Source organism: Carettochelys insculpta, chromosome 7, assembly GCF_033958435.1.
Source record: "Carettochelys insculpta isolate YL-2023 chromosome 7, ASM3395843v1, whole genome shotgun sequence".
Taxonomy (NCBI): domain Eukaryota; kingdom Metazoa; phylum Chordata; order Testudines; family Carettochelyidae; genus Carettochelys; species Carettochelys insculpta.
Window position 1 is genome coordinate 55,513,044 of NC_134143.1, and position 13,117 is coordinate 55,526,160.

Sequence of the window (13,117 nt, forward strand, 5' to 3'; positions counted from 1 at the left end):
ACCTCTACCTAATAGCTAAAGTCAGGCAAGAGATAACACTTCATTTGTAAGACAAAGATCACACATGAGGCCATGAATCTTTAGACCAAGATTTGCTGTTTACACACTGTCCCTATTTGATCTCTGCTTCTGTGTACAAATTTAATAATGTATGTTTAGATGTCTAAAGACATTGTGAAAGATCTAATTCTAAAAATAAAAAAATCACTACTAATTATTACTGTCTGCTTAAGTTAAGAACATAAATTAACAAAAAAAAAAAAGGCTCCTCCTGCCTACCTTGCAATTTTCACAACACAGCCCTTCAGCACACTGTGATCCAGACTTCAGTTTGCAGGTTGCAGCATCACAGCAAGGGTTAGTGCACTCCTATAGCAAAGGCATGAATCAGGGACACCATGTTCTTATTTTTTCCATAATCAGGGTTTCTGAAGGACACAGACAGACTAAATTCTGAGCAGAAGCAAAATATATTGGCTCTCTTTCAGCATCAGAAGTTTAGAGTTCTCTAGCCTATTAGAAACCAGCATGCAGTTTGGGAAGCGTTAGCTATCAGAAAACAGAAACTTTCTTTTTGATTAATTATTTGCTTAGGGATTAATCGTATAAAGCAACAAGCTGTTTTCTAAATAGAACAGGGTCCAAAAGAAGCAGAAATCCTTAGGACTCTATTAATAACTTGTAGCACTCACTATATTTTATTTTCCAAAATAACAGTACAATATATAAATCATTTGTTGGGGGAATTTTTGGTGGCAGGGAGGTTGGTGCCAGGAAAAACCTGCAACGGAACATGGATTCTCCCTCACCACTGGTATTTCCTAGCATATATTCTAAGTAAGGCTGTCAAGCAATAAAAAATAATTGTCAATAGTTTTTCAATTAAAAATTCATTGCAGTTAATCACATAACTAGTTGAATTGTTAAAAATAGTAGAATACCGTGTATTTTAATGTTTTCTATATTTTCAAATATATTGATTTAAATTATAACACAATACAAAGTGTATAGTGCTCACTTTAAATTTATTTTTATTACATATATTTGCATTCTTAAAAAAAGGATATAGTATTTTTCAGTTCACCTAATACATGTACTGTAGTCAAATTGCTTTATCATGAAAGTTGAACTTACAAATACAGAATTTTGTACCAAAAAGCTGTATTCAAAATAAAACAATGTAAAACTTTAGAGCCCACAAGTCCACTCAGTCCTATTTCATGTCCACTCAGACAGTTTGTTTACATTTGCAGGAAATAATGCTTCCTGCTTTTGTTTACGATGCCACTTGAAAGGGAAAACAGGCATTCACGTGGCATTGTTGAAGCCAGTATCACGAAAAAATTATGTGCCCGAGGTACTAAAGATATGTATTTCCCTTTGTGCCTCATCACCATTCCAGAAGACAGGCATCCATGCTGTTAACAGATTGCTGCCATCTAATGAGCTAAAGCAGTGCAGACCAACACAGGTTGATTTTCATCATAGTCAGATGCCATCGTCTGATTTTCTTTTTTGCTTTTTCAAGTTCTTTAGTTTCTGCATCTTAGGCCGTGGCCACACTAGCCCCTCCTTTAAGAAGGGCTATGGTAATGTGGCACTTCAGAATATGCTAATGAGGTGCTGCCATGAAAATGCAGCACCTCATTAGCATAATGGCAGCCACGTGCTTTGAAACTGTTGGTTTTGAAACGCATGCCACCTGTGTAGCCAGGGGCCTTCTGAAACAACCCCTAATTTCAAAAGCCCCTTCTTCCCAAAACCAGATGGGAAATCAGGGGGCTGTTTCTAAAGGCCCCCAGCTACACAGGCAGCATGCATTTAAAAACTGGAAGTATTGAAGCACGCATGGCTGCCATTATGCTAATGAGGTGTTCCATATTCATGAAGTGCTTCATTAGTATATTCTGAAGTGCCACATTACCATAGCCCTTCCAAAAGGAGGGACTAGTGTGGCCACGGTCAGAGAGCTGTGGTTTTAAGACTTCTGAAAGTATACTCCAAACCTTGTCCCTCAGATTTTGGAAGGCACTTCCCATTCTTAGAAGTTGGAACAAGTGCTGTAGCTATCCTTAGAAATCTTACACTGATACCTTCTTTGCTTACTGTCAAATCTGCACTGAAAGTGTTCTTAAAATGAAGCACATGCTGGGGCATCATACAAGACTGTTGTTATATGATACATATGGCAGAATGCACATAAACACACACAGCAGGGTCACAAATTTAATTAACACTTTATTTTTTTAACAAGTATCAACGTGGAAGCATATCCTCTGAAATGGTGACCAAAACACAAAGGAACATACACATGTTTTGCATATCTGACACTTAAATACCTGGTAATGCCAGCTATAAAAGTGGCATGAAAATACCTGCTCTCGCTTTCAGTAGTAGTAGTAGTAGTAGTAGGCATCCTTCAGTCTGCATAGACTATGGATCGCGCCCTTTAAAGTTGCAATTGAGGACTTCATTTACGGCGTCTATTGTGACTATGAAGACCCACACGAGAGTGACAGTCCTTGCTGCATCTCTTGCAGATGTAGTGGGTGTCTGGCAAGTCCTTATTGTGCTTTTTGTGCGCTCGCTTCTCCTGTTTATTTACAATCTCACTTTCAGTGACATTGTAAATAAGAAGTGGGTAGCATTGTCTCCTGCAACTGTAAACAAGCTTGTTTCTCTTACGAGGTTAGTCACAGAAGTAGAACTGAGTGGACTTCTAGGCTCAGTTTTAGGCTGTTTCATTTTTGAATTCAGTTATGTAACAATCTACCTCTGATAGTAGCACTTTCACAATAAAGAGAATACACTACAGCAGTAGTTCCCAACCTTTTCAGTAAAACCGCACACTTCAGTGAGACAAACAATTTTGCGACACACCCAATTTTCTAGGCTGAATCAGTTGGTCATAAATGTGACATCTACTATGGTTACAGTCTTACCAGTGAGGTTTGCAACATAGCAGTGCATGTAACAAGCTAGACAAGGATCAAATGCATTAATGTTTCAAATCCACCACAGAGTACTTTAGACAGCAAACACAGGCACATCTTCAAAATCAGCTCAACACCATGCTAGGGATGTTGAGTAAATGAATAACCATTGAAAACAGGCTCCCCTCCACACCAGCCCATTGCAGCCAGGATGCGGGATTTAAACCTCATCCCAGCTCCAACAGGCTCCAGCCTTCCCTTCCTCCCTTCCCCTTGCCACAGCAGGGACTGGGGGGTGGGCCCCACCCACTCATTTGGGCTGGGAAGCAGCATTTCAGCTGCCTCCCAGTGTGAAGTGAGTCATGTGGGGTCAGTATTTCCCTTCACGGTGGCTCTGCAAAGAGTGACCATGGGAGAGCAGGGGGGAAATTACATACCCTGCAACAGCTGGGACTCACCAGCCTTGCTGCTTGAGCCCCAGCTGGTGCAGGGTTGTTAATTCCAACCCTAACTCCCCACTAGCTCTGCAAAGAGCCACAGCAAGGGGAAATTGACAACATTTCATGGCACTCTTGGACAGTTTTCATGGCACACCACCCACACCACTCATAATTCTCATGGAAAACCACTGCACTACAGCGCTTGCTTGAGATAAATTCAAAAATATTTCTTTTGTTCACAATTTTTACAGTTCAATTGTTTGTAATACAATATTAAAAAGTCAGCACGGTACATTTTGTATTCTGCAAGGTAACTGAAAATACCATCCGAATTATTGAATAAATTTCAGTTGGTATTCTATTGTTTAGCAGAGTGATTAAAACTATGATTAATTTTTTTAAACACTGTTGTTTGAGTTAATCGCTTAAGTTCACTGTGATTAATCCAGAGCCCTAATTCTAAATAGTACCAAGCACAGATGCCAGATTCCTCATTGCCTCGGAGGGTGCTAGACCCCCACTATGCCTCAGGCCCCAACCCCAGTCCACTCTTTCCTCCAAGGCCCCAAACCTCCCAGCCTCTTCCCACTCCTACTCTGCCCTCACCCACCTTTTCCCTATCCCACTTCATCCCCTCCCCTGAGTACACCACAACCTCACTCTGCCCTCTCCCAACCAATGCTTCCTGCTCAACACTGGACAGCTGATCATTGGCAGGAGGGAGGAGCTACTCACGCAGAAGTCATTTCTTTTTCCTGTGGGTGTTCCAGCTTATACTGTATTTGCTGTATTTATTTGTATTTACTTTCATGATACTCTGCTTAGGGAAAACATAACGAAAATTTATGTATGGTTAAAATGGCAGTTATTTGAGAGTTCCAGATGATAGAACGCTGGAGCACGCACAGGGTTGGCATCTATGGTACCAATTTCCCTTAACAGCAATTCAAGATATACAATTGTTTCAAAGTAGGTCATAAAGACATCCAAAGGGAAAGTGCTGTTGAGTGCCCTTTGGTTGGAAATACTTGGTTGTGATGCAAATTTAAAGGGTGAGGTGGAAAAACTAGGTGATAGAGCATCTTATGTGTACAACAAAACTATCTAGATTTTTATAGTGTTACTGTAGACAGGCACCTGAAACTATGGCTGTGCAGTAGCCAGTCCTCCATTTTCCCATGAAGTCAGTTAGTCCTCTCACTGACTTCAAGCAGAAGTGGATATAGCCCTTAATGAAAATATGATGTTAGGCTTGTCACTCTTCCTTATCTGTGTTTATATAGTAACAGAGAAGTAGCTCTGTTATTCTGTACTCCAACAAAACAAAACAAAACAGCAGAAAAATAGCACTTTAAAGACTAACAAAATGATTTATTTGGAGATGAGCTTTTGGGGGACAGACCCACTTCATCAGATCAATCTCATTTCCAATAAAAACTGACAAATCAAGTAGATAGGACTGAGGTAGGTGGCAGAGGAATGGGGGATGCTAAGTGTCCAATCTCAGGCAGGACACTTAACATCCCCCATCCCTTTGTCACCTACTTCAGTCCTATTTACTTGATTTGTCAGTTTTTATTGCAATTTTTTTTTTGGTCCTCTGTACTTATAAATGTCAGTCTGTATTGGAAATGAGATTGATCTGTTGAAGTGGGTCTGTCCCCCAAAGCTCATCTCCAAATAAATCATTTTATTAGTCTTTAAAGTGCTACATTTCTGCTGTTGTGCTTATACAGGGTGACCATCCATCCTGTATTAGGTGGGATAGTCCCATATTTGGGATGCCAAAAGGCATCCCTACTTATTTTTTTTAAACGGACTATTTGGGCCCTCCTCCCATTGACTTCTGCCAGCAGCTGCCACTCTTGGGAAAGCAGGGGAGCATAGGTGGCTTCCGCATTCCTGCTGCTTCTCTGGGGCTTGGGAAGCCCTGGGGGCTGCCATTTCCCTGGGGCTTGGGGCGGGCCAGCGACCGCTGCCTCCTTCCTGGTTCCCTGGGGCTTGGTGGAGCTGGGAAGAGCCACCCCTCTCACCTATATCTCCCTGTCCCATATTTGGGACAGGGAGATATGGTTGCCCTATGTTTATATGATTTCAAAGAAAAAGTAAAACTGCAAAGTACAGTAAACTTTCATATCTGGCAGCCTTGGGACTGGGAGGTTGCTGGATAGTCAAATATTCTAGATAATATAGTTATACCTAGCAATGCATAACACTAAAGAAAAATAAGATTAGATATTAAGAAGCAAACAAAAATGTATGCAGAATATTTTATTTACCAACAACAGCTGTATTGTACACTGTAAACTTATACTGTATTTGCTGTATTTATTTGTATTTACTTTTACTATACTCTACTTATGGAAAACATAACTAAAATTTACATATGGTTAAAATGGCAGTTATTTGAGAGTTCCAGATGATAGAATGCTGGATATGGAAGAGTTTACTGTACAAAATAGGATGAGATTGAAAGATGGATGTCTAAATGAATTGAAGTACTATACCTGTGGTGTGCCACAATCACAGTCTTCATTCTTGTCCACTATCTTATTTCCACAGATAGGTTCTGTGAAAATATCACTTGGTTTTGGAACATTTTTAAGACAGTTTCCTCCACCACTCAAAATGAGATTCTCAAAATCATTGGCACTGCAGGTGCTGAAATTCTTGGATCCACTAGAAAGCATAAGATTGCATTTGTTTGGTTTACACATTTTTCCTCGTAAACATCAATTATTTCAAGCCATTTAATAAAAAAGTTCTATATGGCCATGTCTACACTAGCTCCCAATTTCAAAGGGAGCATGGTAAGTAGGGTGTCAGGAGATTATTAATGAAGTGCTGTGGTGCATATGCAGCACTTCATTAAGCTAATTCTCCCCCATGGCAACTTCAAAGTGTTAAACTTTGAAGAGCCAGCCTGTGTGTAGCTGCAGCTAACCTGTGGGTACTTCAAAGTGCCCGGGCTACTCTGAAGTCCCTTTACTCCTCATATTTTTGAGTTAACTGCGGCTACACGCAAGCTGGCACTTCAAAGTTGCTGAGGGGGAGAATTAGCTTAATAAAGTGCTGCATATGCACTGCAGCACCTCATTAATAGTCTCCTGACAACCTACTTATCCTCCCTTCAAAGTTGGGAGCTAGTTTAGACACAGTCTATGTGTAATAGTAGAAAAATCTTGAAATCACTCATACAGGGAATCTATATATGCCTTTAGGGAAAGATATTTCTAGGAGTTAAAAGGTACTGACATAATTTTAATCTTTCATATAGTCATAGGTTTTAAGACCTGAAGGGACTAGTAGATCATGTAATTTGCCCTTCTGTATAATACAAACCATAAAATTTCATCCAGTCATCCTACATTGACCCTAGTGTGCTTGATTACAGCATAGTTATGAAAGGAATCCTGTCTTAATTTGAAGCCATCAAGTCCCTTTGCTTTTGTTTCAGTGTTGAATCATCCTCACAGCTAGCTTTTTCCTAACAAATGTTTAAGCTTTAATTTCCAGCTATTGTTCCCATTACTGTTTTTTACTGAATTAAAGATCATGGTTTTCTTTTTCATAAGAAAATGGATGAGTTCTGAAAGTCTCTAGCTTTAAGACATTTAAGACATCAGCTCTTGAATAATTTTATAGATTTTGTGCTACACTCCTGAAGAAAAAGGCAACTTTTCTACAGTAAAAATATTTCTTACCCAAAAATTATAAAACCTGTCTTGAATCTGCAAAGTTAAGTGACATCTACAAGCCGTATTAGCCTTATTTTTAAACACAATATTTTTGAGGATGGATAATCAAAACTAGGATATAAATGATATTTGGTTTAGAGGAAGTTCCTTTCCATGTAAATTCTATGATTTCTATCTCTAATTTCAAATGGGTGGGGGGAGGGTTGAGCGTTTATCGCTACCTCACAACATTCATTTCAGGCTGAAAATCTCCATTCAAAGTTTAACTGTTGTACTGGATCTAAATAATTTCTAACTGTAACAATGACTGTTCCTTGGTCTTGCACAGGAACCAGAGATACCACGATATCAGCATTTGAATCCTGCATGAACCTACAGTTAATGTTGTTGAGTCACTCTCATGTCACATCATGTGAATTCTATTAGCCTCAAGCCCAGTCCTCAGAACTGGGAACCAAATAAGACAATGCAGTTTGAGATGTAAGCTTTATTTAAATTAACAATGAAGTTTAGGAAAGTTTGGACCAGATCCAGTGTATGAGCACAGTAGTCCCTAGAGTTATGTGAGGGCTGTGTTCCCACACACCCTCACATAACTTGAATATCGCATAAGTCGGGGCTGCTTTTTCCCCCAGCAGAATGCACGTTCTGCAGCTGGGGAAGTGGCAGGAGCACCCGGAGCCACTTTTGAAAGATAAGTCCTGGGGTTAGTGGGGGCACTTGGGGAGGGTTAAGCCTGGCACTAGGTTGGGGCCGTGGGAGGGGAGCAGGGGGCTTAAGCCTGGGGTGGGTTAGGGCTGCGGGGGAGTGGAGTTGAGCCACAGCCGCGTGGGGGGTTTGAACTGGTGGGGCGGGGGGTTAAGTCAGAGTCATGTGTCGGGGTGGTGAGCTGGAGCCATGCTCAGGTGGTGAGCTGGGCCGTGTGGGGTTTGAACCAGGGCCGCGCAGGGCTGGAGGGAGCAGGATTTTGAGTTGCGCTTAACGCGCATTAATGCAATTTGAAATCATGCATTTCAAGGGTTTACTGTACTGTCTTAGAAGCCCAGTGGAATAGCATACTAACATCAATCAGCTAAGTCCCATTAACTTTTAATGCTCTAGGCTTAAGTTCCCCATACAAAGCCTAAGTTTCTTTCAGGTTAACAGGAATTTTACCCTACTGAGTAGACTAATACAAAAACATAATATTAAAAACAAGGTAATACAATTTGGAGCTCTTACTTATCTGTGCTGTACATAATGTAGGAGTTGGGGCATCTTTCATCATCATGTTTCATACCAAGATTATGCCCCAGTTCATGTGCAACTACTGTGGCATGATGCAGAACATTGTTACCATTAAGCTAGTAAAGAGAACCAAAGATGAAATGAATATGAAAAAACCCCATGAAAATAAATCACAAAAACCATGACACTGATCCTACTTACTGATTTGTGTAAGCAAGTAGTTTCTCTAAATGTGTGATGATAGTGTCTGAAATCATGAAGAGAGAACACTAATAGCAAATCAGTGTAATTTTTTACCTGTGTATCAGTTTAGGACCAGATCTTCCCCATTCTTTGTTATGCTGACTAGTACTTCATCCATCAGTAGCTCCACTGATTTCAGTGGGGGTCCTCACAAAGTATTATTCAGTGTAAGTAGGGCTAGCAGAATCTGGCCTTTCTACTCTGTCTGCTGCTGTAGAATCTACTATTACAAGGAAAATCATGTACATCCTATGCAAGGTGAGCCCTCTCATTGGATTAAAAGAAAGCAAAGGCAGCTTAAAGTCAATGTCACCCTACTCTCTCCAAAATGCACTGAGTAGAATTCTGGTGCACCTAAGAATCTGGGCTACCACATATTGTACGAATCAGTAGCCGTGTCTACACGTGCACGCTACTTCGAAGTTAACTTCGACGTTAGGCGGCGAGACGTCGAAGCTGCTAACCCCATGAGGGGATAGGAATAGCGCCCTACTTCGACGTTCAACGTCGAAGTAGGGACCGTGTAGTCGTTGTGCGTCCCGCAACGTCGAAATTGCGGGGTCCTCCATGGTGGCCATCAGCTGAGGGGTTGAGAGACGCTCTCTCCAGCCCCTCAGCTCAATGGTGGCCGCGTGGAGCAGCCCCTTAAAGGTCCCCTCCCCCTCCTTTCCTGTGCAGGAAGCTGAGGGAACGTGCAGGCAGCAGCTCAGACACGCGGCCAGCCTGCACGTCCCTCAGCAGCCACAGGAGGCACAGGACCTTTAATGGCCGCCCAGCAGCGCCCCCAGCACCCCCAGGGGACCCCCCCAAGGGGAGCCAGGGCAGCCAGCCCAGCCAGGCTGGCAGCCAGGCCAGCAAGCGGCAGTGGGGCCCCTCCTGGACGGAGGCCGAGCTGCGGGACCTGCTGGGGCTCTGGAGCGAGGAAGAGGTGCTCCAGGTAATGGGGAGCAAGAGGCGGAACGCGGATGCATTCGCTCGGCTGGCCGAGGGCCTGGCCGCCTGGGGTCACCCTGCCCGCACTCCTGATCACGTCAGGAGTAAGGTGAAGGAGCTGCAGCAGGGTTACTCCCGGGCCCGGGATGCGGCCAGCCGATCTGGGGCCGCCCCCATCACTTGCCCCTTTTACAGGGAGCTCAGGGACATCCTGGGCCCCCGGCACACCTCCTCCCCTCCGGCCACCCTTGATACTTCGGCTGACGAGCCCCAGCAGGCCCTGCAGCCGGAGTCCGCCCCGGAGGCAAGCCCCGCACCTCGGGGGCCGCCCCCCGGAGCCCACCCCTGGGCCATCGTGGCAGGAGAGGAGGAGTGGGGCTCCTGCTCTGCAGAATCTGGGCTGCAGATCCTCCTCCTGCCATCCCGGAGCAGCAGCTGGGCCTCCGCCCCCCCGGGGATCTCCGGACCGTGGGAGTGGACCGACAGGTATGTACCCCCCTCTGGTGTACACCCCTGGGCTTGAGGGGCAGGGGTAATAGATATGTGTCCAGGGCCCCCCACATGCTCACATGGCCATGGCCCCAAAGACTGCAGGGCCATGTCCCCCACAGCAGTGCATCAGCCCCTGCCCCCCCCACCCTGCACGACAGTGCCATGCCCCATCCCCGGGGCAGGGGGGAGCGGAACCTCGAGGGGCCCCCGGGAGGAGGGGGTGGGACACCCCGCAGCAGCAGCAGCAGCAGCAGCAGCATGTGATGGAGTGGGGGGAGTGCAAAAGGGAGACTCAGGCTAGATATGAGCAACAAGAGCCGAATAGCTCCCAGGGGCAAAGGATGATCCTGGGGCTACAGCTGGCAGGTGACACCTCTGCCCTGAACAAAGAGGAGGGAGGAGCCGAGCTGGCTTTGAATTGGGGGGTGGGGGGGCGGGGGCCGCAGGTAGAGGCTAGGGGAAGGGAGAGCTGGAAGGCAGCCAGCCTGAGGAGGGGGAAAGCTACACCCCAGAGGGGCACCCCTTGGGGTCTTCTCCCCAGGACGGGTTGGAAGGACTGTCTCTTCTGACAGCTGGTGCTGTCACTCCTGGGAGAAACTGGGCATCTGTGGCCTAAAAAACCTCTCCTGTCAGACCCTGCAGAGTGAAGTGAGAGTTGCTCCCACCAGGGGACGTGGTGCAGTGCAGGGGGACCCCTGAACCCCATCCATCACAGCAGCATCTCCCGGGGACGGGGATGGGGAACCTGCAGCACAGGGCTGGGGGGACAAAGGCCACGGCTCGGGGCCCACACTAACGTCTGTCTCCATTCTTCTTCCCCCCCTCCTCTCCTGTGTCCCGCAGCTGCACCATCGGAAGGACCGGAAGAGAGCGCCGGCGAGGCATCAGTGGTCCCGGAGACCCCTCCGGGGCCATCGCTCCAGGCAAGCCCCTCGGCCGAGGACTGACCGGCCCCACGGCGGGCTAGACGGCGGACCCCGCGCCACCACCAGCCGACGGCGACGGACCCCCAGCTGCTGACCATCCACCGTCGGCAGCTGGAGGTCGCGGAGCAGCACCTGCGGGTGGAGCAACGCCACCTGCACCTGCAGGAGCGGGTGCTGGCCTGGCGCCAAAAGGCATGGGGGGCCTACATGGAGACTTTCAACCGCCTGGTGGACTACCTGGCCCCCCACGCCACGCCGGCCGCCGCAGCACCCGCCCTGCCTGCTCCACCCGCCGCACCACCAGCTGCTCCGCACGTCGCCGTCCCGTCCGCCGTCGCCCCACCACCCACCGCCGAGGGCCGGAGCGCCGAGGGACCCCTGGAGCCAGCTGAGACTCGCCGGGCATATCTTCCGGTCCGCCCCGCCCCCAGCCAGCCCCAGACAGGGCTGCGGCCGCGGTGGGGCTCCCGGCCGCCCACGCCCAGTGCCGGACTTTAGGGGCGAAGGGCCCGGGATGTGGCCCCCCCTTGTATATAGTTGTGACATTAATTTGTGGCCCCCGTTTGCCCCGTCCCCCCCTGTAAATAGTTCTCCCCTTTATCATCCCTGGTTTTCTTTTTATTACTGAACAAACTTTTTTATTACTATTGTTTTATTTGTACACATTACTTTTGTTCCACACATGTTGTATATAGTTTGTTCTTGTTTTATTTATAGTTAAAAAAAAAAGTTCTAAAAGAAAAAGCAGTTTAAGTTCAGCCACAAGTGCATGCTGTCATTTGTCCAGGAAAAGTGGGAGTGGGGTGCGGTTGGGTGCTCCATGGTGTGGGTGTTGGGGCAGGGAGTGTTGTGGAGGAAGGGGTGGGCAGTGGGGGGCCTGGCAGAGTTCACCCTGCGGCCTCATCATCGAAGTGGGCCCACAGGGCCTCCCGGACCCGGGTCCCTTCGGGGTCCACCTGCCAACTGGGGGCAGCGGGTGGCTGCATGTCGGCCCTGCCGGCCTCCACAGCCCAGCCCTGGAAAAAGGCCTCCCCCTTGCTCTCCACCAAATTGTGCAGGGCGCAGCAAGCACCCACAATCAGGGGGATGTTGTTGGGGCCCGCATCCAGGCAGGTCAGGAGACATCTCCAGTGTCCTTTCAGGCGGCCAAATGAGCGCTCCACCACCTGGTGCGCGTGGTTCAGGCGCTGGTTGAAGCGCTCCTGGCTAGCGGAGAGATGGCCTGTGTACAGGTGCATGAGCCAGGGCCGGAGGGGGTATGCCGCATCTGCGATGACGCAGAGGGGCATGGTGGTGTCCCCCACAGGGATCTCCCGCTGGGGGATGTAGGTCCCTGCCTCCAGCCGGCGGCACAGGCCCGAGTTCTGGAAAACCCGGGCGTCATGGGTGCTGCCAGGCCAGCCCACATAAATGTCCTGGAAATGGCCCCGGCTGTCCACCAAGGCCTGGAGGACCACAGAATGGTAGCCCTTGCGATTGATGTAGCGTGCTCCACTGTGATGCGGGGCACGGATGGGGATGTGAGTCCCATCCAGAGCCCCGAAGCAACTGGGGAAGCCCAGGGTGGCAAAGGCCGCGATGGTGGCATCTGGGTCCCCCAGCCTCACGAGCCTGTGCAGGAGCATGGCATTGATGGCACGCACAACCTGCAGGGAAAGCACATGGGAGAGCACCAACGAGGGGTGAGCAGGGTGTGCGTGGCCCTGCCGTGCCCTCCCCTCCCCTCCCCTGCCCTGCCATCCTCTGCCCTGCCCTCCCCCGCCCTCCCCTCCCCTCCCCTCCCCCGCCCTCCCCTCCCCTCCCCTTCCCTGCCCTCCCCTCCCCTCCCCTGCCCTCCTCTGCCCGGGCCCCCCTCCCTTGCCCTGCCCTGCCCTCCCGCCGTGGGTTCTCTTACCTCCATGAGGACAGCCACGATGGTGGCCTTGCCAACACCAAACTGCTGTCCCACGGATCGGTAGCTGTCTGGAGTGGCCAGCTTCCAGACAGCGATGCCGACCCGTTTCTCCACAGGGAGGGCACGCCACATGGCAGCGTCCTGGTGCCTGAGTGCGGGGGTGAGCCACTGGCACAGCTCTATAAATGTCTGCCGGCTCATCCTGAAGTTCCTGAGCCAGCGGTCGTCGTCCCACTCCCCAAGCACCAGCCGCTCCCACCAGTCGGTGCTCGTGGGGTAGCTCCACAGCCGCCGGCGTGTGAGGCAGGGGTGGGGGCGGGGTGCTGCAGGG

General features: G+C 48.4%; 1 protein-coding gene across 1 annotated transcript in view; it reads right to left on the reverse strand.

Moving 5' to 3' along the window:
- LOC142015812 (disintegrin and metalloproteinase domain-containing protein 9-like) overlaps positions 1-13,117 on the reverse strand; it is a 61,122-nt gene that overhangs the window by 29,260 nt on the left and 18,745 nt on the right. Inside the window, exons 11-13 of the mRNA XM_074999615.1 lie at positions 8,293-8,414; positions 5,881-6,052; positions 280-369 (exon numbers count right to left, since the gene is read on the reverse strand). Coding sequence (XP_074855716.1) covers positions 280-369; positions 5,881-6,052; positions 8,293-8,414 — 384 coding nt within the window. The remainder of the gene's footprint in view (positions 1-279; positions 370-5,880; positions 6,053-8,292; positions 8,415-13,117) is intronic.